Source organism: Colletotrichum destructivum, chromosome 7 (genome assembly GCF_034447905.1).
Source record: "Colletotrichum destructivum chromosome 7, complete sequence".
NCBI classification, from domain to species: Eukaryota; Fungi; Ascomycota; class Sordariomycetes; order Glomerellales; family Glomerellaceae; genus Colletotrichum; species Colletotrichum destructivum.
Genome location: NC_085902.1, coordinates 3,474,489 through 3,500,587, shown reverse-complemented (window position 1 = coordinate 3,500,587; position 26,099 = coordinate 3,474,489). Strand labels below are relative to the sequence as shown.

The window sequence follows — 26,099 nt, the reverse complement described above, 5'->3', positions numbered from 1 at the left end:
ATGTCGACATGGGCCGCGTAGGCTAGATTCAGTGCCGTTTCGTGTGCGAGTGGTCGTCTGGCCACGTTCGCCTGCATGATCTGCAGGACTTTAGAGGGCCGCATTCTCCTGATGTCCCTCATTAGCTTGGTTGCAGTCCATCTCTTCTCCTCTTTCTCGGGATTGTTGATGCGACTGCTGGGTCGCAAATCTCCATGATCTCTCTCCCTCGGCTCGGATGGCCCGTAGTTGTGCCTTGTTCCTCCTCTGGACTACGCCCCTCACCACTTTTGGTCTGATAGGGCAAGTCACGTCAAAGGCGGCATGGGGCCCGTTACACGACGGACACTTAAAGGGGCAGTCACAGCCATCGTAACCCTCAGTGCCGCCGCAAGGTGCCCGGTGTTGTTCGGTCGTGTGGGAAGGAGAGCTGCACGGAAGAACACCTTGGTACTTCAACATATGGGAATGGGAATGCAAGGGGTCTCTTTCTATCATGTGACTTTTCTTTAAAAGGCTGATGGTGGCCCACCTTGCAGCCTGATCTATCCAGCCGCACCACGCCATCAAATATCGCGTCGTAGCGCCAGACACCTACCTATCTGTTCACCGCCTCATACTCGTACGCCGACGTGATTTGCTTGGTCCACGGCACGGCACGGCTTGCGAAGGTGCGTCGGTGGGGCTGTAACTAGGAGGAGCGACCGATCTGCAGAAGACAAGTCAAAAACCTGTCCATGAATCGGAACAATGGTATGCTCTGTCTGCCCCTCGCTTGAAACATTCTCGCAGAGACAAGGAGAACAAAAAATATTTTCTTAAAAAAATCCCATTTGAAGATACTGACGCCCTGTTTTGGCAATAGCCCCCGCGCAAGAAGCACGGCTTCGTCTGGACATGTGTACGTATAGTGCCCCTCTCGCGCCTTGCCTAGGTAGACCCTGCTGAAGCCTGCAGGCTCCTGACTCATCTGATCACGTGCACAATGCTAATAACAGTCATAGTGTCAATGTGGCCATGGCGGCATGTCAGTTGTCGTTGACCCCTGCATGTACTGCAGATATCCCCGTTGTTCCAACTGCGCGGTGCGAAGAATAACCGTTCGCCACTACGAGCATCAACCTTTCGAACTTCCCAGTCACCAACACATGGCATAGAATAATGGAAATATTTTTTGAGCCTGCTTAGACAAGGACCAGGTGCTCTTAGTGGTCGGAAGACACAAATGTCAGGACCAGACAAAAGTTGTTGTATTTTACAAAAGTCACTCTTACGCAGTAAATAGTGTAGTTTCAAACACAAAACATAATTTCCCACGAGTTGAGCTATGATCTGGGTGAGGCTGCACTTACTGTTCAATTGGTTGGAACCGACATCTGTAAATTGTTTGTCGAGCGCAGCAATTACAGGGGTGCTACAGCTCAATGACGACGTTACTGTCAGATTTGCACCTACTGGGAACTTCACATGATGCTCCGGGGCTCCGTGCTGATTTTGTACATTGGTCGGATGAGACCAGCCAAGGTGGCTGGTTACATGGTTACAGCAGAGGGTGTTGAAGCTTCGAGTATTGCACGGTACAACATATGCTCTCTCCGAAAACGAAGTCAAGCAAGCTGCAGCTTGCCGCCGACACCATTTTTCAGCATTTCAACCCATCGTTGACCACATGGTCAACCCTCTCAACTACATTATTTTCGCGAAGGTTGTCTGTCACAAGAAGGAACCCAGCTGGAATTGACATCGGGGGAAAACGCCCTTTCGAGAATTCCCCGCAGTTTCTGCGCCGCATGCTTACCTATCGAGGCTAGCCTTCTCCTCCCGTTCCTCAGAAGAATTTGACAGCTGGCATCTCTACCACCACAATCTGCGGTCCTGGAGATCTTCAAACCTCAAAATAAGACCCTATTGCCTCGTCAGCCTTTCCAGTTCGCTTCCTTTTCAGGTTGGTTTGGCCCAGTCGCTCAGCTAAAGCCAAACTCTGCCCTTTGCTAACCCCTTTAATCTTGATAGGCCCGCCGGATGATTGGCCAGCTCCGAATGCCTGAAGCGGCCTCTGCGAAATTCGAGCAATAGCATCCTTCATCATTTCACCCACGATGGCCGCGCTATATGATTGGTCACGAACAAGTCGCACGCAACGAACCATTAGCTTAGAAGGAGAAAACACAGCTCGTCTCATGAGAGGCTTACCACCAGGCCAGATGCCGTCGTTGGAAGACGTGATTCAGGTGGTGCAAACAGACCTTAATTCTGCGTCAGATTTGCATCGCATGGAATCACTGCAAGAACTTCTACATGATGAGACGTTGGAGCGTCTACTCAAAGGGGCCGGAAGCTTGGCGCAGAAGCCCATAGCCATGCTCATTGACGGAAACCATTCTGGAGGTCGGCCTAGACTGGGCAACTCAATAGGCTCCCTGACTGCCACGCAACTGGCCTGCGAGCTGTTGAAGAATGTCTGTTTTCTTACCATAGAAAAACAATTTGGCAACAGCTGACACATGGTAGCGATACTTGCGAGCTGAACCCGCCAGTTCAGAAACGTTCAATGCAGAACGTCGACTGATGTAAGTCAAAGTCGTCCGGAGGATGCGATGTTATCTGGCTTAATACATTTCAGCTACTTAACCGACCTGGATCGTTGGGCCATACTTGCTCTTGTCGTCTCTGCCCCCGAAAGTTTATTCAGGGTGATGGGAGACTTCATTCTTCACTATCTCTACGGAACTGCTTCCATCGGTGTTTCATTTGCGGTAAGGGGGTCTCCATGACGTGAGCCTAGGCAACTTCTAACGCTAATCACTCTACGATAGCCGGATGGTCCTACAACTTTTTGTCTCGAGTTCTCCTTCCCATTTCATGTTTGGAGGACAAGCAAGCGACTTTCGGTGGATTCAAGGACTCGAATGTCAGATGGAAAGCCTCTGAGACCTTCTAGAGACATGACTTCTCTCGACACTTTTGCATACGTCAGTTTCAGTCCTTCCGAAACTCACGGCATTTACCAAAGTCATGTCTCCTGTATAGTGACAGGCTATGATCAGCGTCATTGGACTGGCATTCTCACTATCGACCACTGGTTTGAACAGAAGTCGGGCGACGGCGAACTCTCAACGCCGGACTCGCTAGAACGTTATCAGGATGATATCGAATGTGGCATGAGGACTGACCCGTTGAGTCGTGGCCAGGAGGATGCAGAAATATCTCGATGGACTCCTCGACCATACTTCCTTCGTGTAATGGTGGTTCGACTGTCGCAAATCATACGAGAATGGCAGGAATTGCGTTATCGAATGGAACGGACTCTGGAAGGATTCGTAAGTGCTAAGTCTGATCGACTCTTACTCTTAGCTAATATCATCTCTCCAGGCCAAGCGTTACAAAGTTCTGCGCAGCCAAGAGGAGTTATTGGAAGAAGCACGTCGCCTTATTTCAATTGATGAAAACCCGGTCGTTACCTTTCTGGATAAGATGTTGGTTTTCAAGGAAAATGTTAGCGACATCAACGATGCCTTACAGAGAGCAGTACGAAGTGGGGATTCGTTCCTCAAAACCGACATCTTCTGGTTTTACCCTGGGCGAGAACCTATGTCAGATGACGACGACTGCCACTCGCAACTTGTGCAGATCCAGAAACGACTCGAAACAGTCCGCCAACTTTCTGAACAGTTCCAGGAACTGGAAGCTACCTCGGTAAAATTGGCCAATGAAGCAGAAAATTTGCGCAAGAAGGTAAATTACCCAGTTTATCGTTGCCGCAAGGATGCCATGAGAGGGATTTGTGTTGACTTTAGTTGTTACAACAGCTTCACTTTCGACGGCATGTTCAAAGGGTACCCCGCCAGTCTAACTCATACCAACTGGGATGCTTCGCTCTTATTTCAGTATTGATTAACATCACCGTGGGGAATATTGAGTCCATACGATGGCTCCCTCAAGCCTCGATTCTGGTAGTGGCCGCGTCGTTGATGGGGTATGTCGTTAGGTGCCTCCTCTGCCTTAACGTCCGAACAATGCCTTCTGCCCTTCTTCCTGGGGTATCCAATTTCACAAGAAGACCCAAAGGACCACAATTTCTCGCATCCGTGTTCGACAGGATGCACTCTCTGCTTAAAATTCCAACCGATTCTTGCAGTGAGAGCGGAGCTTTTTGGTCCGGTTCAAGGTTACCCCCATCCCTTAACAACATGGATCAAGGGGGTTCTTATGCTCAAGACCGCAGTCATAGGGCAGAATGTCGTAATTATGTCCTCAGATATGTGGCAAGTGCCGGCCCCCCTAACCCGTCCAGTAAGACTCCAGACGGGGAATTTCATGGGGACTGTGAGACTTCTCGAGGTACGGGTCTGATTCCGGTTTGCGTGGTACGACCGGATTCGGATTCAGAGTGGCTGGAGAGGAATTTGACGGGTACATGCCACGATGACAAGTCATTCTTCTTATCTTTGAAGCAGTTAAGAACGCGAAACTTTTGGATTAAATGGGCCAATCTCTTTCCCCTATGCACAAAGAGGAAAGTTGTAGGCATTCACTATGTCAAGGTCAGTTTTTCCCTTTCGAAGAATGGTCTGAATTCTGGAACTCATGCCGAGAAGTTTGAACTACGCAACGATGGTTCTGTTCTCATACTTGAACGAGATGCTATCCCGTCAGCGTCGATGAACAGTTCATACCGCCCTACAGCTGGTTTTTTCTCCCCGATACATTCCGACTATCTTCAGGCATGCCTAAGGAATCCATCTATTCTTCGCGATGGCTCTAGAAACGTCCTGGATCGACTAATCCACAAGCACGATGGTCCATTGAAATGGGAATCTGTTCCATGTACTGGCTATGGTCTGCTGCTTGAGGAAGGTATAGACCACCGCAACTTGGAGATTTGGAGGCTACTAAGTGTTCTGTTTTCGTTTTTCTTGAGCCTCCTCTGGGGATTTAGGACAGGGAAGACTTTGGTCGGGATGGCGTTTGGAAACTGTCTGGCAATCCTCATTCTGGCTGTAACAAGATCAGTCAATGTCACTCACTCAGAGCCACTCGGCAGCAATTCGTTTGCAATCTAGTCAGTTAGTTGTTAGTTTCCAGTTGTTCAAATGCATGGCTTGATGTCACAGCCAAAATCTCACCATCGTGAGTCTAAACAGTCGCCGTAAAAAGTCTTCGAACGCCAGTCAGACCTCCACCAGTTCAATGACATAAAAACCCAACGATCATTTATTTTTCTGGCTTTGGCTTATTTGTGACCAGATTCCGAACCACTAAAGACGTCTTTGCTTCGTGAATAGCCCGAAACAACCATCCCAGTACGATATTCATTGCGTCAGTCGATATTTTCTCTAATGGTTTTCTCAAGGAGAATAAAATCCGTCCCAACTGATGATAGTGAAACGACTTTTGACTCGTAAAAAAAAAAAAAACCCCCGCTATAATGAAGCCATAGGAAATGGAGACAAGCTATTTTGTCTGCTCTGATGATCGGCAGATAGCTATGAGTTTCGTGGCCTGCATGAGGAGCTTCCGGTCTTCATGTTGGACTCTTCCGTCAAAAACTATGTGTTGCTTCAAATTAGCTTGATAATGGAGGTCAAGATAACTGTTGGTATCACAGATCAATCGAGTGAGCGAACGGCTCAATAATTTGAGGCTATACGTAGATTTTGGTGGGTTGCAGAAGAGAGGATTTAAAGTGAAGGCCAGCAATCGACGGAGGCCGTGATATGGCTGGCCAGACGGACCCACTGACAGAGGTATATCAGTGTGGTCCCGCAAAGCAGTCGTCTTCACTTTCTTCCCATCGATAATCTGGTCGGCATTTAAACAATAACACATCACACAGAGTTAATCGACACTGGTATTTGTTTTGCGCGCATAAAACTTAGCCCATAGAAGTATTGAAAAGATTGCCAAAGCACACAAGAAGGCGTTTTCGAGCCACTATTGTCCTTGAATTTGGCTGATGCGAGGTGAGGTCGAGTGATTCGGCCACAAATGGTAGGATCTTGTCAGACTGAGAACACCAACTTCTTACGAACTGACAAGCAGGGGTGGGCGGAGTAGGCTGGCTCAGTTGTGCACCACACCCTCACGGCTGCACTGCGACCCGATGGGCTTGGCTGCCTAGGTCATCTCTCACTTGAAATGACAAGACTACATAATGAACTATCGGTCCAAGGCTTTCATCATGTGGGTTGGGAAGATATGGCAGCCAACCAAATATGCACATTAAATTCAGGAAAAGTGGACGAAGTCATGATGTTTCTCTCTCAGCTCAAAGGGCCATTTGATTACATTCTGAGATGGTAACCGTTCTCTGAGCGCAGTATTCTGCGTCTCCTCATGCTCTTGTTTCTAGTCAGCTTGACCTCCATTCCTTGACGGGCTTGCCAAAGAACGTAAAGCCTATGCAAATCTTATTCATCTTGCAGGCTGTTGGCACCTCATGGAGAAAAAGCGACAGAACTCTGTTCTCCAACCGTGCCATTTGTTGACTTCCAGTATATGACGAAGGCGACTGGTCAGATATTGACGCTTGCAAGCCCCATTTCGGGCGTAAAGTCTCTATATCTTGGTTATCTGGGCCCTGGTTGGTGGTCGACAACATGGATTATCGTCATGGCATCTGCTGAACCTTGGAGAGTGTCGCGGCATGCCGCATCCATGGAAAAAGTTCAGGTGAAGAGATCTTTGGCTGCCACAGTGTAATATTTCTGCGGTATACTGCTTCTCTGAACAGCAATTACTTGATCACATGGTGGCTTAGTGGTTGCGAGCTTCGGTGTCTGCGCTGCTTCTGCCCGAAGCGGCGTCATGGACTGGCCGCCTTTGTATTGCCTACGTACCGAATACCACCCAACCTAGTTGGGCTGTCACGGAGGTTGACCAGTGAGAAGCAGCCTCGCAAAAGTACCAAACGCCAAGCAACCCGTCATTGGCAAGATACCTATCAAGAGAAGCGTACAACATCCAGAGAAGGCACCCAGATAAAAGGCCTTATCGTCCGGTCTTACACATCAAATCTCGGCCTGTTCCAGATCGGGCAGCAGATAGCGACTCATTTGATATCCTTCAACAATCGTAGCACACCTCGCCAGCCCCATAAATTGTTGGCGTGATCACGGCGTTCTTTGCCTACATGCAGACCTGCCCAATCAGTCACATTTCGAGCAGCTTAATCATATCACGAGAAGAAGGATTGAAATCGTTCTGTAAAGTAAAAGTGATAAGAAGAAGGGTTGCGTTCCAACCATTGCCAATGGCCAGAAAGATGATCAACCGTCTTCCGGTAGCTTTGTAGACATCTTTCGTTGCTAAACAGGTACAGACGTCACATTCCTACACTATACACTAAGCTCCTCCGACAGAAGCATACTTCTACATAGCCCTGTGTTAGTATATGCGTCCTCCATTACTCCAGACAGAACAGGGCGACGAAGAGCTAAACGAAACATCAGTGTTTTGAGACCAAGAGACTTCAAACGTAATTGTCGACCTGCTCGAAGACTATCTATGCCTTTGCTGTCGTCGCTTCAAAGTAGAGAAATTGCGCATCAGCCAACACTCGTAAAGGTGACAAGCTGCAACGAAGACAGTATAAGATAACCCCCTTTCTTCACATTACAGCAGGACATACAGGTTAGTCAAGACCCAGTTGTTATACCAACACTTCACAACCCATGTACCAAATGTATCTGTTCTTGTTAGAGCATTGCTATATGTTCATAAGCAAAGACAGTCCATCCACCCGACTCTTCAGTTCTGAACTAAACGCTTCGATCTACATCTAGATACTCTAACTGGTTTTCACATCTTCTGTCATCTTGATGATTGACATCGCCAAAAAGGTGGTGTCGGCCTCCACAGGTCCGTTGGTTAACACTGAGTTGCGGAACGCGACAGACCCGCAGCTTTCAGCCAAGAGCAAATATCCGGGCGCGTTCTCTTGGCCGTCAAGGTTTTTCGAAGTTCGTCAGGATAACTTTCCAAAAGACTGGGAGAACCTGCCGTTCACGGCCGCCTTGGGTATAGAAACTCAAGAGCTCGAGGAAAACGACATTAGCCGTCTTGTGTGGACCGAGGAAAATTGGGCTCCTGACCAACATCGAGTGGACTGCCTACTGGGTATAACCCAGGCAAGCGAAGCCACAATTCAAAAGCTGATTGACAGAGACGAGAGTGTGCATCAACATAAGATTGCGCTGCTAATAGATGGAAATGACTCCGGGCCAGATTCACGCCTTCGGGAATTTTTCGGCGGTCTGTCACCGCAGGCACTGTTCGACGAGCTGAGAAGAAGAGTAAGTGATAACCCAGCAAGAGATTGAGGCTATGAGTCATCTGATGCGAAAACAACCTAGAGATACAGAGAAGATGAGGAAGACGACATCATAGACGCCAACCGAAGATTGATGTAAGATTCCCTAAACGCTTCTCACATGATGGAAGATACTTATCTGACTCGCTCTTGTTGCTATTAGATATGTCACAGACTTGGATGCCTGGGGAATCGTGGCTTTGATAGGAACATCCCCAGAGTCATTGTTTCTTGTTTTAGGAGACTTCCTGTATAACTTCATCTGCGGAAGCTCATCCCTTGGCGTGTCATTCTCAGTAAGTTCACGCTGTTAATAAATTCACGGAAATGGCTGGGTAACTAATCACGGAAAACCAGACGCAAGGGCCTGAGACATTTGCCATGCAGTTCTCGTTCCCTTATCGTGCTTGGCGATCTACAGAGCAGCTTATGATGGATGGCCGCATCAACAAGTCCACTGGAAAGGCGGTCAGGTCTTCTCGAGATGTCACGTTTTTGAGGCGTCTTGCCAAGTTTGAAGAGGACCGGGAGAACATAGATTGCATCTACACAACAAACATCAGTTGCATGGTCACAGGCTACGACCAATCCCGATGGACTGGACTAGTCTTGTTGGAAACATGGTTCGAAGAGGCTGGCGATGACCCGTCGCCAGACATGGTGGCTCGCTACGAGAACGACTTCGAAGACGGAATGCTCCTGGACCCGCTTTGCCGAGGAAAATATGATGCCATCAAAGGTGTATGGTCACCTCGACCGTACTTTATTCGCATCCTTGAGATTCGAATAGTTCAAGTGCACCGGGAGTGGGCTGCTTTGTTCTCTCATCTCCAAGATCGGATGAATGCTCTCGTAAGCAACTTCCACTAGGGTTCCTATATCGGCCACTTTCTCAGATCCATGTTGCAGATAACGCGTCACAAAGAATGCATCGAAGGAGTACAAAATCTCGCTTTAAGTCGAGAGTCAACAATGTCAGCGAGACGAAACCTCAAGGAACTTGACGAGCTTGAGAAGGGCATCAACAACATCAAGGAAATATGGGCAGATCTTGCGCAAGATTTGCAAGAAACAGTCAGGTGCGGAGATCTGTTCATGAAGACCGACGTTTTCTATTTCCGCAATCACGACGAGCCGTCTGACGATGCGTCGACGTGTTTTCCCCATCTTACACAAATTCGGCAAACCTTCAACAATCTTGAGCAGCTGCGGCAGAAACTAGATGACATGAAGAAGAAATGCAGAGAAATGGTGGAAGACATAGCCTCCGCGAGCAAGATGGTAACGGACCCCGAAAGTGGAGGGATCATGCGCTTTCTGTTCCTTATACCACATCCTGCACCGAGTGCAAATTATCGAGAAGTGACTGACATCTCTGGCAGTACCGTCGGCAGTTGAAACAAGTGCAGCCCGGAACGTCTGGTGGTCCATCGGCTGTCGTTGAAGAGTACAATTGGCCCACTCAGTTTCGCTCCCATCAAAGTTTCTCTCACACCTGGGAGAATACGGCATTCGTGGAAGCTGTTTGGTACCACGCAAGGCAGGTTGTAGCCGATCCAGCAGAAAAAGAATGGTTGGAGAGTGTCCTCAATACCGAAGACAATTGGGCCCCAGACAAACTTCCCGCTGAAGTGGTCTTCGACATACTGGGAGGAGCAACACTGAATCAGCTTCGAGATGGCAATGATAAAATTCCCGGAAGCAAGACAGCAATATTGATCGACGACAATTCTCCGAAGACGAGGTCAGGGTTTCGACACTTGTTAGGAGGTTTGAGTGCCAAAGAGCTGTTTGATGAACTCCTCAAGAAGGTTGAGTTATGCACCGTAGAAACTCAAAATTTTAGCGACGTTTCAACTGACTGTGCCCGTTACCAGCGTTCTAGTGATAGTCAAATGTCTCCAGACGAGAAAGATGTGTTTGTTGTCTCCGAAAGACGACTACTGTGAGTGTTTCTGGCAACTCTTTCGGGGCTTGTCTGTTAATGAAAACCAAGCTACATTACGGATCTCAGTTCCTGGACAATCCTTGCTTTGCTTGGATCTGCAACAGAGTCTTTCTTGCGACCAGTGACCAATTTGATGATCAACTATCTTACTTCAGCAACGTCAATTGGTGTTTCGTTTTCAGTGAGTTTCGTCGCCGATGCAAAAAGACTCTTCTTGTTGATAACATCTCAAACAATCCGTAGACAGAAGGACCGCACACGTTTACTCTGGAATTTTCATTTCCTTTCCGAGTCTGGAGGACTACAGAGCACCGGAAACGTGATCCGAGATTCAAGGAATCAAATGGCAAGCCCCTACGTCCATCAAGAGACGTCACATTCTTGCGAGCTCTTGCAGATGATCGCAGAGAAGCTACTTCCATTGACGTTGTATACTCTACACATGTAAGCTGCGTTGTCACGGGCTTTGACCAGCGGAAGTGGACAGGAGTCATGCTAGCTGAAACATGGTTCGAAGCGGACTCAACCATGTAACGTCAACAACCCCTTATTCGTCCACCCCCCTTATTCGTCACCCCGCACGACGCGTAATCCTATGATCATGATTTCTACCCCCTCATTTCAAACTATTATAACAATTGCAATTATTACTCAAACAACATCAATCTTTCACTACAGACTACTCTTATCATTATGAGTCAATATACCGAAAATCAGATCCAACAGGCCCTTATTGCTGTTACTGATGGCAAGTCTGTCAGGAGGGCTGCAATTGAATGGGGGATTCCTCGATCAACACTGGAGTATCGCATGCGAGGCTGCCAAACCAGATCTATAGGCAATAACTATCGCCAGCGATTATCGACTGATCAAGAGCATCATCTAAGTGAATGGGTGCGAATCCAGCATGCCCTACGCCTTCCACCAACCCATCGCCAGCTGAAGGACTTTGCAGAAAGGATCCTTCAGATCAGTGGCGATAGCCAGCCTATTGGAAAGAACTGGATCCAGGCCTTTATCAAAAGGAACCCATCTATCAAGGTTAAAAGAAGCCGATCTATCGATTCCAACCGTGTTAATGGAGCAACTGCTGATATCATCAGACCATGGTTTCAGCATCTCGCCATACCAGAAGTCAGGGCTATAAAGCCACGTAATCGATATAATATCGACGAGACTGGAATCCTTGAGGGCAAGGGATCTAACGGCCTAGTCCTTGGATGTGCTGAAGTGAAGGCAGTCCAGCGGAAACAGCCTGGATCGCGAGCCTGGACCTCTATGATCGAGTGTATCTCTGCTGATGGGCATGCTCTGCCGCCCCTTGTTATATTCAAGGGTAAATCAGTCCAACAGCAGTGGTTTCCTCTTGATCTTGGCCCTTATACCACCTGGACCTTCACAGCAACTGAGAATGGCTGGACAACAGACGAGACAGCAGTCACGTGGCTGAAGGAGGTGTTTATTCCATTGACAGGGGCAGGGGGCAAGGCGGAGGCAAGGCTGATGATCCTGGATGGCCACAGCAGCCACGTTTCAACAGACTTCATGTGGCTATGCTATCAAAACAACATCTACCTACTTTTTCTGCCACCTCACACCTCACACGTCCTCCAGCCTCTTGATCAGTCAGTCTTTGGGCCTCTGAAGGCTGCCTATAGGAAGCAACTAGGGTACTTGGACCTCTGGAACGATTCAACTGTTGTGGGCAAGAGAAACTTCCTTGGCTGCTATGGAAAGGCACGTCTGGCAGCTCTGACAGGGCAGAATATCACTAGTGGGTGGAAGCGGACAGGGTTATGGCCTGTCTCTGCCAGTTATCCCCTTAGGAATCCTTTGGTGCCTGACAACAGCCCTTCAGCACTAAATCAGCAGCCTCAGAGTAGGTCTGCTGATGACTGGGACTCTCATACGACTATAGTCACGTGGAATACACCAAGGAAGCCAGCTGAGCTCAAGGATCACCTGGACTTATACAGCAAGTTGGATAACAGCAGCAATAGCAACAACAGCACCCAACGGCTGTTATTCAGAAAGGTCCAAAAGGCCTTTTATGATAAGGATTATCAGCTGGGAGCTGCCCAGCTGAAGATCAGCATGATGGAGTCCCAGATGGACAGCATAAGGAAGAGGAAACGTAAGGCAGTTAAGATAGACCCCAACACTAAGTTTGCAAGGATCAAAGACATCCACAGGGCTCAAATTGAGGCTGGCGAAGTCAGCGATGGTCTAGATGAAACCGGCGGTAGTAGAAGCCCTAGTGGAAGTGTTGGCAGCTGTATTGTAGTAGCTGATAATTAGTTGTGTTAATTTCAGCGATTAATAGTTATGTTGTGATGCTTATGATGCGGGGTGACGAATAAGGGGGGTGGACGAATAAGGGGTTGTTGACGTTACCCCACACCCGACGTAATCACTCGTTATGAGAACGACTCTGAGGACGGATTAGCTTCTGATCCCCTATGTCGTGGGAAAGAGGAACTCAACAGTCAAGCCTGCTCACCCCGCCGCTATTTCCTACGTGTGTTGGACATTCGCCTCGGCCAAGTCCATGCCGAATGGAAAGCGTTAGAGAACCACCTGCGTGAGAGAATTCATGCAATGGTAAGTGGAAAATCCTTTGGTTGAGATAACCTAAGTGACCTTTCGAAAAGTCAGAAAGACACAAACGCATCAACTCACGTATTCGAAATGCTTCGCACGAGATCCGATCTGCAGAGAGCCAGGCCTTCTGGCTGCACGAACTCGATGAGATGGAAGAAGGCATTGCCGCCATCTTGGACCTTCTTAGGGACATAGTACGAAGCCTTGATCAAATAACGGAAAGCACCAATTCTTTCTTATCATCTGGGTTCAAATACTTTCTCGACGTCCGCGACGAAAACTTGACATCCAGCTTCCCTGTTCAGTCCCACATACGCCAAACCTTCAACGAACTGGTTCAAGTCCGTTCAAACCTGGACTACTTGCTGCGAAACTGCACATCTATGATGGAGGATGGTTTGTCCTCCCGAAAGAAGGTAGAGGTCTTCGATTCATCGCCTTGAGTCCTATCTTAATGTTCATAGTATCTGCTGCGATTGGAAATTGCCGCCGCTCACTTGGTATGGATGTCTCTGACCAATTGAAAGTTTCACTGTGGCTTGTATACTCACAAATTCACAGAACACCCCCCAGGGCGACACGACTTACCGAAATTTGACAAGACTCCTGAATCACGCTTCTCAAAACAGAGAGCGCTTTCAATACTTCTGGGTTCTCGCATTGTTAATCGGCTTCTCGTCTCATTCGAGTGTTTCCGAAACACCTCACTGGATACCTTTTGCAGTCATCATGTTGATGCCAATATCTCTTATGGTGTATGCTGGCCTCCTTTTACGAACGAGCCTTTCTCAGGTTCGAGGCACTTGGGGCCTATCAGCAGAACCTGAGGCTTCTTCCCAGCACCAAACCTGGAATTGGCTTGGTCAAGTGGCTTCGAGACATGCTACTAGAAGGGTCTCACAACGGGTCTGGAGTGGGTACTCAGTATATTCGCCAGGGCGTCTTCGTAACGACGGTAGCTTCACCTCAGAAAGAACTGCTAGTGCAGCAAACACCCAGCACAGCAATTCTCCACTCGGGATTGTGAGACACTCTACGAGAACTCATGTTCTTAGATGGATCAGAAGGGCTACACTGCGGAGTTATGTTGAAAATACTGATACGACAAGGGGAATTGATCTAGAAGCACACTCCAATGTCGATGAGTGTATCCCGATTTGCCTCCCTGTCCATGGAAGCCGGCTTCCTGCTTTGCACCAGCCAACCTCACGGCAATGTCACGACAACAAATCATTTTTTGATGTACTCAAAGATCTTCTGAGGGAGATGCCTTGGTTTTCGTGGTCAAACCTGCTGTATTGTATGGACTTAAGAGTCCCAGTTGGGATGCATTATGTCAAGGTGAGATCATTACTTCTCCCATGAAGCTCTTTTCTGTGGAACTTATAACATCAGTTTCAACTCCACCCTGACGGCTTTGCCTGCGTATCCGACCGACCAGAATACCCCCCCGAATCAGAGTCTGCCAGATACCGACCGACAAGGAATTCCATCGAACCGATTCCTTCACATGTTTTCCTCAGCTACTATGAACAAACACTAGACTTCGGGACAGATCCCCGAAGTGTATTAGACCAGATTGTTCACAAGCTTGACGGTCCATTTTCCTCTCTACAACCAGTCGAAGAAGGTTATGGCTTGGAAATCGAAGAGGGACCAAATCTTTTCCGCCTGTGGATCCTAAAGCTTTCTTCTGTTGTTGTATCTGTTTTGGTCGGAGTCGGCTGGTCGGCTTCAGGAAGGGATATCCAGAGTGGATTTGCCATGACAACCGCTATTTTACTGGTTTTGTTGGCATTTGTGGAAGGCCTATCGTTGTTAGCTTCTTCTTGATCTATTTTTTTATCAGATGATGTATATAAATTGTAATACTGATGGCAGCGATCTATCGATGTGACCTAAGAAAAGATGCGAGAAAGCGTATGGGTTGAATCAAATCTCTTAATGTTATGATTCTACTAACAATTTTGTTAATTTGCGATCTAGATGAACCCAAACCTGATCAAGCAAGTTACGATTTGATCCCCTACCCCTAAAACCGCTCGCCTCGCCTTGTCCCTCTTACGACATAGCAGTGAAGAGACGTCGTTGTGGAACTGCCCTCGAAGGTGTTCCACGATCATAAAGGTCTCGGCCTTGGGGAAGAGCAACGCGAAGACGAGTGTAGGGGTGGCATGGGTGGTTGGTTGTGATATTAAATTACCGACTCATTCGACGACAAATACATCAAACAAGACAAGGAAATTGACCTGTTATGGGATCACGAAAGCAGCCCACGGCAACGATACGACATCGTAGCCAAGAGTGACCGGCGCCATAACTAGCTCAAGTTATTGTGACGAAGGAAAGGGCAAAAGAAACAAAGCAGAGAAACAAGAATGGCTGGATGACACAAAGCGAGTGGTGTCACGGAGTTGTCTTCAACTGGCAGAGATACATCACGAAGCAACGTAAGAACAGGTTTTTTTGAGTCGGATTTGCAAGAACCATGACAGAAATTTGTCAGGAAGAATCGGCCCCCAGGTGGAGTTGACGATGTATCTCCACGATGAAAATCGATCATAATAGAATGAAGCATGTTCAGGACACCCCGGCTTCGAATTTGTCGACTCAACCAACATCATTGATCCACCTCAAGGTACAAGGCAACGGGCCCTTGGGGATCTTTTTCACTTGGTCAGAGACAACATTGACCAATACAGCCTTCCCGAACTCGCGGCATTGAGGCCTCAAAGGTTTTTCAATCGGGTATGGAGTCAACGGAAGGACGACAAGCCTACTCGTCGAGGCGAACTAGAGCTTCAGGCTGAGTTCGAAAGGCACAGGCAGGCCATGTGGCGTTGCGTGACAAGTCAAAACACAAGACGAGAGCTCGACGTAAAAGCAACTTGGCTTAGCCCAACGCACCTGTTGGGCCCCTTGCCGGTGATCAGTCGAATGCAAGAGATCGTGCGTCATCTGGTAGAGGGTGACTGAGGCGGATACGAACCGGAATGGGGTTGCTTCAGTCAGACTAAGGTGGTTTTGCCCGAGTTCAGAGTGGTCATGCCCCTGGTCCATTGCTGTTGGTAGGGGCTTATGAGAACGGGTTTCTTCAGGATCGGGTTTTGACAGATGAAATGCTTCAGGCGAGGTCAGAAAACAGGCATGAGCGCCCAAGCACTACGTCAAGCACGATTTCCAGCCTGTGACGCTCCATAAGAGGGGCAACGGCAGGGCAAAGCATTAGAGGGGCGAAGACCTGAGAAACCGTATCGGGAGAGATTGAGCGTAAGGCGGATGTGATTTGCATCTTCCCTCCAGACGAGTGACGTGGGAGTGTTGCCTCACTTTCCCGCTGCAATGCCGCGCCCGCATCTGCACTTACATGGTCCGTAGCCAATGGCGACATGCCGCGTCGGCCAACCTCGATGCCCGACCACACCACCAAGACTGATGACAAGTCCAGCCGAGGGGACTGAAGAACCATGGCCAAAATCCCATCGTTTGTGATATCCCTTTTCTTCTCCTTTCGCGACACACACGCACACACACACACCTCACACACCACCAGCAGAAAGTGCTGCACAGTTTTGTTCCGGATCAAAGCCCATAAGCACAGTTATGGCAACACTCTCCATCACCGGTCTTCAGGCCTCGCTCGAGAGGCTGAGTCTCGACACTCCTCTGCCCTCGTTCCCGGTCGCCGATGTGCTGGTACGCCCGCTGGATATCTTCCGGTCTTACATCGCCCAGATCGTGGCCGAGGCTGCTCAATGTGACCCCGCGGTTGCGTATGAGGCGATTCAGTCGACGGCCGCCATTTCCATGGGCGACCTGGCCGTGATCCTCCCTCGTCTCAAAATCAAGGGCAAAGGCGACGCCGCAGCTGAGCTGCTTGCGAAGGTAAGAGAGGAATGTATCAGAGACAACAGCATCCAGCTGACAGGAGCCCCAATTGCAGTTCCCCAACTCACCTCTTTACACCTTCCCTTTCGTCGACGGGGTTCACATCCGGATTTTTTCTCACCCGGTCCTGCTTCCGAGACTCCTCATACCCTTCATTTCGGATCGAAAAGAGCTTTATGGCGCGGATGATACCCATGGAAGACAAGATGCCGCCTCTCCAGACGGCGGACGTAAGAAGGTCGTCGTCGAGTTCTCTTCGCCCAACATCGCAGCCGAGTTCGAAGGCAGACACTTGCGCAGCACCATCAACGGCGCCTCGATCGCCAACCTCCACGAGCGCATGGGATGGGACGTCGTCAGGCTGAACTATCTCGGCGACTGGGGCAAGAACATCGCCCTGCTTGCCGTCGGCTGGAACAAGTTTGGGTCCGAGGAAGAATTTGACAAAGACCCCATCCGCCACCTGCTCGACGTCCACACCAAGATCAACGAGCTGTTCAAGCCCGAGCAGGAGGCGAGCTCAAAAGCTAAAGACGAGGGGAAGAACACGGCCGAAATCGAGTCGCAGGGCATCTACGCCGAGCGAGACGCTTTCTTTAAGCGTATGGAGGAGGGCGACCCCGAAGCCGTGGCCCTGACGACGAGGTTCAGAGACGTCTATGTCAAAGACTACACCAAGGCTTACGCCCGCCTGGCCATCGAGTTTGACGAGTACGCCGGCGAGTCCCAAGTGACTTCGGACTCCATCGCCGAGGTCGAGGCCCTTCTCAAAGACAAGGGCATCTCGGAAGAGAGCGACGGCTCGTGGCTCATCGACTTCAAGAAGCACGGGGCCAAGGGTCTCGGCACCGGCATGATCCGCAACAGGACGGGCACGACCATGTACTTCTCGCGGGATCTCGCGGCGATACTCGACCGGGAGAAGAGGTACGCCTTCGACAAGATGGTCTACGTCGTCAACGCTGAGCAGGACTCGCACTTCCGTGGCGTGATAAAGGCGCTCGAGCTGATGGGGCGGGACGACCTGGCCAAGAAGATCCAGCACATCAACTTTGGTAAAGTGCAGGGCCTGTCGTCGCAGCTCGGCAACGCCCACCTCCTGGGCGACATGCTGAACCAGTGCGCCAACGCGGTGCGGGACGCCATGTCGACGGAGCAGAACGCCGGGGCACCCCTCGCGGCGGCCGAGCCGTTCGGCATCACATCCCTCCTCGCGCAGGACATGCACACGAAGCGCGGCAACGGGTACGCGTTCGACAGCAAGAAGATGACCGAGTTCGAGGGCGAGACCGGGGCCGCGCTGCAGCTGCACTACACCCGGCTCTGCCTGACGATCCGGCAGCTCGGGGCGGACCCCGCGGCGGCGCTCGGAGAGGTCGACTACTCGCACCTGGAGGAGGAGGAGTACACGAACCTGCTCCGGCTCCTGGCGCAGTACCCGGATGTCGTCAACGCCGCGTACAAGACGCTCGAGCCGTCGGCCGTGCTGACCTTTCTGTACCGGTTGGCGGAGCAGCTTGTTGTGTGCCTCGACGACGACGAGGGGGAGGACGAGGGTGAAGAGGAAGAGGAGGAGACGCCCGAGGACCCGAAGCTTGATCTCGCGAGAGCTGTGCTGTACGAGATTACGAGGCAGGTTTTTGAGAATGGCATGAAGGTCCTTGGCATTACTCCACTGGCGACTTGAGCTGGGACCGGCGACCTTTGTGGAAGTGTTGCTTTCTATTTATGAGTTCTTTTCACGTCCGTTTTTCTTCTTCTTCTTTTCGTGTAGGAAACTCAGGTTGTCTGGGTTTTCCACGTGTTTATTTGGGCGAGGAAAGCATTTGTATTCTTGTTGTGACATATGGGGACCTGGCTTACGACTTGATGACTTGATGACTGGTATGGGAGCACACCATGGATCACAGGCCGGGTGGCAGCGTTTGGGGATTTTGCATAGGAAAATTGGAAGACACTCAATAAAGCATCATTTTTGAGAAACCGGAGAGCATGTTGAACTGCACTCTTGAATGGGGTCTGAGCTGCTGGTCTAGGCTGTTAATGACGTCAACTCCATAGAAACTGGAGTAGAGACAACCCAACACATGGCGTGCAGAGACTTGACAACTCTTGGACTCTGTATCTCTATCCTGTGTGCAGGAACTGAAGTGTTATCATTAGTTTTTGAATGTTGAAAGGCTATCTTCTCTCTTGCCTGTGAAGCTGAAATGTTCTTGCCGGCTGACTCTCCCGCCAGTTGATGTTCCAAGGAGTGAGTATTCAGGATGCCGAGGGACAGTAGAGGCACAACTGCAAAACCTGCTCAAGGAAGGAACGAAGCGGCCGGGGCCTTTCATTGTTTGAAAATTCTGCTTTTTTACAGGCTCTGCTTCTAAAAGATTCTCTTCGCGTCAAACCCTCACTCTTCCACAACCTTTCCCGCAACCTCTCTTCATCCAAACTGCAACCTCGCCACAACACTATCAACCGACCGGAGAAGGGGACAAGCAAATCAACGACCAGCTTCATAGTTTGAATCTGAAAAGAAGCATTTGTCTCTGCTCTGATTTTCTTGCAAATTGAGCTCACTTTAGGGCCTTGGTAAGTAGCTCCTTCCTTCTGCGTAACTGGGTGGTGTTTCTCTTCAACTCTGCTCTTTGCCCCTTCCATCCTTCCTTGCTTCCCTCCCAGCGCTCTCACATCCTTTTTTTTCCCTCTTCTTCTTCTTCTTCTTTTTTCTCACGTCCGCTGCTCATCCGCTGCTTTTCCCTTTTCACAACTCACTCACCCACTCTTACTCCTACTCCTACACACCCAACTCACCTTGTCTCCCTGCTGCTCTCCGGCCAAAGTTTTCTGCTGTTGTCAGTGTTTCTCAGCGCGATTTCTTTGAGAAAAAAAACTAACGTAAACCACACAGGGGCAATAGAATAAAGCCACTAACCAGGACTCACCGACCGCGACAAGAATCAGGAATACTGAACGCTCACCAACTGGGTCAAGTTAGACACAGGAAGCCCCCCGCTAGCCTTTTGCACTCTAAAGAGGTTTTCACTAGTAAGTTATTGTCTTGCTTATCTTTCTGGATAATGGCTTACAAGAACAAGGAAAATCAGCACAAGGCCTAACGGACGCCATCCAAACAAGTACTTTATTACATCCTACATCACCTACACCACTTCCAGCGTCATCATGGCCAGCCGTCGCGAGCGAGGCATCCGTGGTGCAAACCTCATTCCTGATGAGGAGCGCCTTCGACGCGTTGACGAGGCCAAGCGCAACGTCCGTGAGACAGCCACTTACACCCCCGTCCTCTATGGACGCGTCTTGTCTCGCATCGAATCCAATGCCTTCCGTCGTTGCATCTCAGACAATACCATCTACCACTCCATCTGCAACTCTCTGAAGGACAACAACATTGCTGAGCGCGATCGTCACCCTGACCTTGTCGACTTCCTCGCCCTTGAGGCCATACTCCCTGTCAACTACAACGGCGAGTACAACCGCGTCCTCCGTGACCTCTACATCCGCTGCGACACCGACGCCTGGGTCGACCAGGCCGTCTTCAACGAGAACCACGAGTGGTTCCAGGATGCCATCCAGCAGGCCCGGAACTATATCAGCAGCATTATCGGACGCGCCGACGGAGATCTGCTTGAGATTGTTCTTGCCGGCATCGAGACGGGCTTCTGGCGCGAGAAAATCGAGGAAAACGCCATCTACCTTCCCGTCGTTGAGAAGATGGACCGGGACCAGAACCTCACCCAGCGCGACGTCATCACTGCCGTGGCCATCAACGGCGGCAAGTACCCGGCTGCTGTCTACCGCCACCTCGTCGTCAAGCAGAACTCGGACATGACCAACTGGGGCAACGACAGCGCCGCCCGCCAAAACCTATACGAGGACGAAGAGTTCCACGAGAACCGCGCCACCAGCACCGTCTACGCCGAGACGATGGCCAACCTCGATTCCTTCGCCAACGCAATGGAGGATAAGGAGAAGGCGCTCGAGATCCGCAAGCAGATCCGCGAGATGAAGGAGCTCATGGAGAACGACGCCGGCATCCTCCAGCACACCAGAGGTGGCCGCGTCATCAAGGCCGGCGCCCGCGGCAACGGTGGCCGCGCCCAGTCTCGCCGCGGCTCTGTCGCCTCCGCCTCCGCCTCCTCTGGCATTTTCGTACGCCAGAGCATCGAGGACAACGGAGGCAACGACGGCAGAGGCCAGGGGGGCCTTCTGCGCGTCGCCGGCCGCGCTGCCAGCGGCGGAAAGGAAGGATATGGCGGCGTTAACGTTAAGAGGGAGGCAGGCGGTCCTTCCGCTAACTAATCTCACACCTGTCTCATCGAGAGGGCTTCCTGTATGTAGTCTGAGGTTTCCCGTAGATAGTCCGAAGTCCTCAGGGACTTTGGACGAATAGGCGCCAGAGACAACGACGGCGACGACGAGGACGGAGACGAAGACAGTGGCAAGGACGGAGACAACGTGAGTTCGACTTAGAAAGCAGACTTGCTTGCTCCCGAATGAAGATCGAAGTCCCAAAAAAAGAGCCCGACAAGTTCCAATATGCTGACTGTAGTGAGAAGTTTGGGTTGATCTGCCCTCTGTACAACTGGCCGTTGATCCAGTGTCTGTTGTTGCCAAAGTGGCAAGTCCTTTGACGTTAAACTCCTGCTCTTGAGTTGCCTGCGGCAGAGCTACTTATCCTTGCACCCTCTTATCCAGAGCGGTCTGTGTAGAACAAGCCGGAGGTGTTGGTGTTCGCTGAGCATGCTTCCCCACGCGAAAACTTTACAAAATTGTCAATCCAGGACATTGAAGGACACGATTCGATATCAGATCATAGGAACATACTTGACCATTGCAAAGTCCAAGCTGCCTACAGAGTGAGTTCTGGAAACGGTACGCACGCTGGTCCACTGCGTTGATTCCGCACGTTCGCGGAACTCTTACCCATACACAGACCCGATAACCTTGAGGCTCGGAAAACCTAACTTACAAGCCAGATTTGCGGATTGAGAGAAAGAGAGAGAGATAAAGTATAAAAACGATTCCAACGGCCGTGGCTGGCCTGTCGACAACTTCGCCCTTGCACATCTCTCAGTCCTTCTCCATGGAGCGCCACGTCGTCTTCATCCAACACCCATTCTCAGAGTCGTTCACTCGGCCACCCGGAACCCTGCTCCGAGTCATACAAGGCCTACTCAAGGCTTTTTTCCTAACTCGATTCACCTGGACAACTTCGCCAGAACCCCGTCTCCATGGCCTTCGTCACCGTGCCTTTCAAATTCGAATCGCCAGGGACCTACATTGCCAGGATCAGCCCGAACAGCCCCGTGACCGCGCAGAACGTCTGGGACCCCGAGGGCGTCCTCGACGCCCCGGTCGACGACCTGAATTGCATCGGGATCGACCCGCACACAGGCGAGCCATGCGCACGACGGCTTATGGCGGCCGGTGGCAAGATCGCGCTCGACACCTTTCTCCGGACTCTCAAGGGCCTCGCACCGGACCGTCCCCACAAGATCGAAAACCTCATGAAGTTAGTCATCATCAACAGGCTTTGCAGAGACCACAAGGACTCCAATCAGTACAGAAGAGTCCTGGCCGACTGGGACGAGAGGAGGGTCAGCGCCCTCACGAAGATGGGGCGCGGGGACAGCGAGGCGACGAGATACATGGCCGTTCGGCTCGTTGCCTATCGAATAGAACACCGTCATCCCAATCCCTTTCTCGGCCTGTTTGAAGGGCCCCAGCATGCGGGGCAACGAAAAGCCATCCAACGCTGCTTAGGCGGCCACGGCGACCTGGGCCTGGAGGACGTCCGCTCCGTATACCGGTGGCTGCAGAATCATCCTCCTACCAACCAGATGGAGCGGCTGCAATACACCGAGGAGTTTGAGACAGAGGGAGAGGAAGACGAAGATGGAGACAGCGACAGTGGGACGGAGGCCCTCGACCAAAGCTTTGTTAAACTCTCCATCGAACTTTGCGACATGTACGACTGGGACATGATGGAAGATGATGATGGCTAACCGCGACATCAGAAGCCTCAGCGCCCATAACCCGGCCTCTTGGCCACGTACATTAACAACCCCCAGCGTGTGTCGTTAATACTGTTGCTCGTATTCCGGAATAGATTGACGACCATGTTGGAAAGTTGGGATACTAATATAATACTAATAATAATGTTCTATACCGCCTCTCTTGGTAAAATCCAATTACACCGCCAGCCCCGGCTCCCTCGGGTCACTTGTGACCACGAACTCTGTCTTCTTGATGATGACGGGCGCGTCGAGATGGAACTCGGCGCTCCCGTCATCCGACCCCTTGCCTATCCTCGACGTCTGCCCGCCGAGGTCTTGCTCGCTGTGGTCGTTGCCGCTGCTCAGCGGGTGCATCCCGCTCATGCCTGGCCGCCAGCTCTGCAGCGCGTACCGGCTGCCCACATTGCCGCTCTGCCCGGCGCCGCCGCCGCCGGTCCTGCCGTAGCCGCTCGCGGCGCCGTACTTGTTGCTCCGGCTGCCCGACCTGCTCTTCTCGTTGAAGTACTTGACCAAGGGCGCGAGGGTCGGCACACAGCAGACGATGATGCCCAGGTTGTTCTCGACCGCGGACCACATGATGAGGGGCGCCGAGTCGAGGTAGTTGGCGAGGGCGTGGACCGTCTGGATGCGGACGATCTGGATGACGGTGATGAAGGCGCCGAGGCCGAAGAGGCCGAGGAGGACGAACTTCTTGCGTTTCTGGATCTTGGAGGACGCGAGGACGGGGAAGGGAAGGAACATGCTGATAGTTGGGGGGTCATTGGAGTTAGCGGAAGCGCTAAAAAGGGGAGGACAGAGTATTCAACTTACACGACAATGTCAAAGACGATTGTCAAGGCGGCCATGCTGGTGTAGAAGGGGACTCCCGGGATACAGGAACCGTTCGTGATGGTCGGGTCCCACTGCTTGGCGATCTGGAGGTTGTCAGCGGCTGGGGCGAGAAGGATGGTGGCAAAGGGTTAGATATAATAAGACGTACCGGCGTGCAGAGGTTCACTTGGACAACGAGGAAAGCGATGTGGTACGCAATGCACATGCCGATGGTGATGAGTGTTGCCCATCTGTAGACGCCCTTGGGGATGAAACGGAGGTAAGAGAGGAGCAGGCTGATCTTGAAGCCCAGGATGCTGGTGATGTAGCTTTTTTGATGGAAGTCAGTACGGTCGTTCTTCAGAGTTCCCAGGGGCAAACGTACAATGGGGCGCCGGCATATTGCAGCAGACCAAAGTTGTACAGGTTCTCCTTCGGCATGTCCTCGATGTTCTCGAGTCCGAGACCCCATTTTGTTCCTTTCCATGCATGTCAGCAGCCATCTACCGATAAAAGGTCAGAAAAAGAGGGATGGACGTACGGATCGTGCTAACTACCGCAAAACCGCAAGCGGCAATCCATGTCACGATGATAACCCAGTCATCTGTACGCGTCATCCAGTGTCAGCTTTCAGCTTCCCTTCCACCAATCTTTGTGATATCCGGATGCTCCCAACATACCTGCTCCGGCCGCCTTGAGCATGATGACGCGAACGTACAGCCGCAGGAGCATGATGACCAAGGACAGTGCCGTGAAGACCAGGGCAACGATCGTGATCTGGGCTCCCGTGCTCGCCGTCCCCGGAGGGGTGTTGTACGTCCACGACTCACTCATCGCGCGGCGGACGAGTCCGGAATAAGACTCCTTCCAGACCGGTTGGGTTGCAGTATGAGCGCGGTCGGTTTGGGGGAACCCAACCGTAAGGCTGAAATATCGGGGTTCGGGGGGCACACTTGTCGACAGAGACGGCCAGACACACGATGCGTGACCTTGTGGTGAGAATGGGATGCGTGTGTTTGCCGAACAGCCGGGTGAGCCTGGGGAGGGACTGAGATCGAAGAGGGCGCGAGCGGACGGAGTGGCGGAGCCGACTGACGTTAGATCGCTTTATTTGGAAAGCAGCTCGCTCATAACATCGTCAGACCAAGACCAGCCTCTCTTCTCTATCAAGTGATCAACACGCTAGGAACGGGGGGGATGGGGGAAGTGGAGGGCGAGGGAGGATCAGCATACAAATATCTGCCCGTCCTCTTTTTTCCCTCTTTCCCTTCGCCTTCTTCCCACTTGGATCCAAACCTTGTGGAATTGGGTAGTCCTGTTCCGGTACCGAGCATCTGGGTCAGAGAAGGGCATACCTAACCCCCCCCCTGTCGGAAGATGGGCATGCTGAGGAGATATCCGTCACATTTTGCCCGCAACGGCCAAGCCGGACTATTCTGCAAGCACAAACTCTGTGTGGACTTCTAGGCCGGATGCGTGCGGGATGCCGCGCTTGTCGCTCGGATCTTCAAGGTTCTGCGAGGTAACGTCCCCTCTTGCCTCGTGTCTGTCACGTTGACGAAGGTCTTGGGAGGGGTTGGTTCGCTTCAACCACGATGGGACGCACACGGGGTTCGACTCCATAAGTGTACGAAGGGCCCTTATCCCCCAGCCAGAAAGTGTGCCGATGTTGCATTTCAGGAGCGCGTGCTGGAGACAGGCGGCTACCCTGGCATGCATCGTGCAAAACACGTCGAGTTGCAAGCAGTCCAGTCCTTCTGAACCAGTCATCCTTAGCCGAGGTGTATGTGATAGTATGTGTACACAGTACAGATGCAGAGTACTGGGTTTCTAGAAGAAGCGGCCAAGGACACGATGGCCCCCATGCCATCTGTATCCGATGTGTGCATGCAGGTGATGTGCCAGTACGGATATTGTGCCCGGCACTAATTAGCGCACGCCCAGGGATGGGCTGTCATAAGATGGCCAGACAGGCAGTTATCAATCTTTTTTTTTCCCCGCTGGCGTTGGGAGGAATTTCGCAAGTTGCTGGTGTTGTGGGCACAGAACTGTGATTTGTTATGAAATCCGAGTCCCCGGGGATGGGGGCGGAGGAGTGCCGAGGAAGAGAGATGAGCCGTAGTCTAACCCAAACCCGAGACGGCATCCTCTTATGTCCTATGGCCCTCCCGGTTGTGATCTATCATATTGGGGGCTATGATGATGGCGCAGTGGCACAAGGTTGGCGGCGGGAATCTCTGTACAATTTGGCTGGCAATTAGGAGTTTGTGTCATGGGAAGCCGCCAACCCGTATGATCAGACTTGGCTCCCCTCTTTGGGCGAAGTATTCCACGGCTACGTGCTCTGTACAGAGTACAGAAAGTGTATTGTATGACAAGTCAACCTTGAGTCCTGACATGCGAGCATATCCTTGTCAGGGACGCGCCGTTTCGGGGTGATTAACCGGGAGCGGTAAAGCTTCGGACTCTACTACCGACAGGCCGTCCATGACCAAGCAGAATATAACAGGTTTGCCTCTGCCATAAAACAGCC

General features: G+C 51.1%; 7 protein-coding genes across 7 annotated transcripts; 6 read left to right on the top strand and 1 right to left on the bottom strand.

The window, feature by feature from the left end:
- The first annotated feature begins 1,832 nt into the window (after positions 1 to 1,832).
- On the top strand, positions 1,833 to 5,105 carry CDEST_11622 (uncharacterized protein). The gene is made up of 8 exons (XM_062927778.1): positions 1,833 to 1,924; positions 1,993 to 2,438; positions 2,491 to 2,549; positions 2,603 to 2,735; positions 2,796 to 3,299; positions 3,352 to 3,714; positions 3,789 to 4,523; positions 4,578 to 5,105. The coding sequence occupies exons 2-8, from the start codon at positions 2,079 to 2,081 to the stop codon at positions 5,040 to 5,042; spliced, it is 2,619 nt and encodes an 872-aa protein (XP_062783829.1). The 5' UTR covers positions 1,833 to 1,924; positions 1,993 to 2,078; the 3' UTR covers positions 5,043 to 5,105.
- Positions 5,106 to 7,248: 2,143 nt separating this feature from the next.
- CDEST_11621 (uncharacterized protein) lies at positions 7,249 to 10,784 on the top strand. Its single transcript, XM_062927777.1, has 11 exons — positions 7,249 to 7,364; positions 7,431 to 7,611; positions 7,764 to 8,273; positions 8,334 to 8,386; positions 8,454 to 8,586; positions 8,648 to 9,142; positions 9,200 to 9,571; positions 9,673 to 10,101; positions 10,168 to 10,235; positions 10,287 to 10,419; positions 10,482 to 10,784. The coding sequence occupies exons 3-11, from the start codon at positions 7,800 to 7,802 to the stop codon at positions 10,770 to 10,772; spliced, it is 2,448 nt and encodes an 815-aa protein (XP_062783828.1). The 5' UTR covers positions 7,249 to 7,364; positions 7,431 to 7,611; positions 7,764 to 7,799; the 3' UTR covers positions 10,773 to 10,784.
- A 2,935-nt stretch (positions 10,785 to 13,719) lies between these two features.
- Positions 13,720 to 14,672, top strand: CDEST_11620 (uncharacterized protein; the record flags this gene model as incomplete). The annotated part of the gene is made up of 3 exons (XM_062927776.1): positions 13,720 to 13,862; positions 13,895 to 14,180; positions 14,235 to 14,672. The coding sequence occupies 3 exons, from the start codon at positions 13,720 to 13,722 to the stop codon at positions 14,670 to 14,672; spliced, it is 867 nt and encodes a 288-aa protein (XP_062783827.1).
- Positions 14,673 to 16,336: 1,664 nt separating this feature from the next.
- CDEST_11619 (Putative arginine-tRNA ligase, DALR anticodon binding, rossmann-like alpha/beta/alpha sandwich) lies at positions 16,337 to 18,704 on the top strand. The gene is made up of 2 exons (XM_062927775.1): positions 16,337 to 16,724; positions 16,783 to 18,704. Exons 1-2 carry the CDS (start codon positions 16,443 to 16,445, stop codon positions 18,412 to 18,414), a joined length of 1,914 nt encoding a protein of 637 aa, XP_062783826.1. The 5' UTR covers positions 16,337 to 16,442; the 3' UTR covers positions 18,415 to 18,704.
- Positions 18,705 to 19,901: 1,197 nt separating this feature from the next.
- Positions 19,902 to 21,038, top strand: CDEST_11618 (uncharacterized protein; the record flags this gene model as incomplete). Its single annotated transcript, XM_062927774.1, has 1 exon — positions 19,902 to 21,038. The coding sequence occupies one exon, from the start codon at positions 19,902 to 19,904 to the stop codon at positions 21,036 to 21,038; it is 1,137 nt and encodes a 378-aa protein (XP_062783825.1).
- Positions 21,039 to 21,970: 932 nt separating this feature from the next.
- CDEST_11617 (uncharacterized protein) lies at positions 21,971 to 22,744 on the top strand (the record flags this gene model as incomplete). Its single annotated transcript, XM_062927773.1, has 1 exon — positions 21,971 to 22,744. One exon carries the CDS (start codon positions 21,971 to 21,973, stop codon positions 22,742 to 22,744), a length of 774 nt encoding a protein of 257 aa, XP_062783824.1.
- A 114-nt stretch (positions 22,745 to 22,858) lies between these two features.
- On the bottom strand, positions 22,859 to 24,952 carry CDEST_11616 (uncharacterized protein). The gene is made up of 6 exons (XM_062927772.1): positions 24,247 to 24,952; positions 24,108 to 24,170; positions 23,952 to 24,045; positions 23,736 to 23,895; positions 23,567 to 23,670; positions 22,859 to 23,498 (listed from the first exon to the last, which is right to left on the bottom strand). The coding sequence occupies exons 1-6, from the start codon at positions 24,398 to 24,400 to the stop codon at positions 22,931 to 22,933; spliced, it is 1,143 nt and encodes a 380-aa protein (XP_062783823.1). The 5' UTR covers positions 24,401 to 24,952; the 3' UTR covers positions 22,859 to 22,930.
- Between the last annotated feature and the right edge of the window lie 1,147 nt (positions 24,953 to 26,099).

Excerpts from the sequence above, each read along its gene's own strand:
- CDEST_11622 (XM_062927778.1), top strand. The coding sequence starts at position 2,079 with ATGGCCGCGCTATATGATTGGTCACGAACAAGTCGCACGCAACGAACC. Across the intron at positions 3,300-3,351 it reads AACGGACTCTGGAAGGATTC|GCCAAGCGTTACAAAGTTCT; the intron begins GTAAGTGCTAAG and ends TCATCTCTCCAG. Across the intron at positions 3,715-3,788 it reads CAGAAAATTTGCGCAAGAAG|CTTCACTTTCGACGGCATGT; the intron begins GTAAATTACCCA and ends TTGTTACAACAG.
- CDEST_11621 (XM_062927777.1), top strand. The coding sequence starts at position 7,800 with ATGATTGACATCGCCAAAAAGGTGGTGTCGGCCTCCACAGGTCCGTTG. Across the intron at positions 9,572-9,672 it reads TAGCCTCCGCGAGCAAGATG|TACCGTCGGCAGTTGAAACA; the intron begins GTAACGGACCCC and ends CATCTCTGGCAG. Across the intron at positions 10,420-10,481 it reads CAATTGGTGTTTCGTTTTCA|ACAGAAGGACCGCACACGTT; the intron begins GTGAGTTTCGTC and ends AACAATCCGTAG.
- CDEST_11619 (XM_062927775.1), top strand. The coding sequence starts at position 16,443 with ATGGCAACACTCTCCATCACCGGTCTTCAGGCCTCGCTCGAGAGGCTG. Across the intron at positions 16,725-16,782 it reads CAGCTGAGCTGCTTGCGAAG|TTCCCCAACTCACCTCTTTA; the intron begins GTAAGAGAGGAA and ends CCCCAATTGCAG.
- CDEST_11616 (XM_062927772.1), bottom strand. The coding sequence starts at position 24,400 with ATGAGTGAGTCGTGGACGTACAACACCCCTCCGGGGACGGCGAGCACG. Across the intron at positions 24,046-24,107 it reads TGCGGTAGTTAGCACGATCC|GAACAAAATGGGGTCTCGGA; the intron begins GTACGTCCATCC and ends ATGCATGGAAAG. Across the intron at positions 23,896-23,951 it reads CAATATGCCGGCGCCCCATT|CTACATCACCAGCATCCTGG; the intron begins GTACGTTTGCCC and ends CCATCAAAAAAG.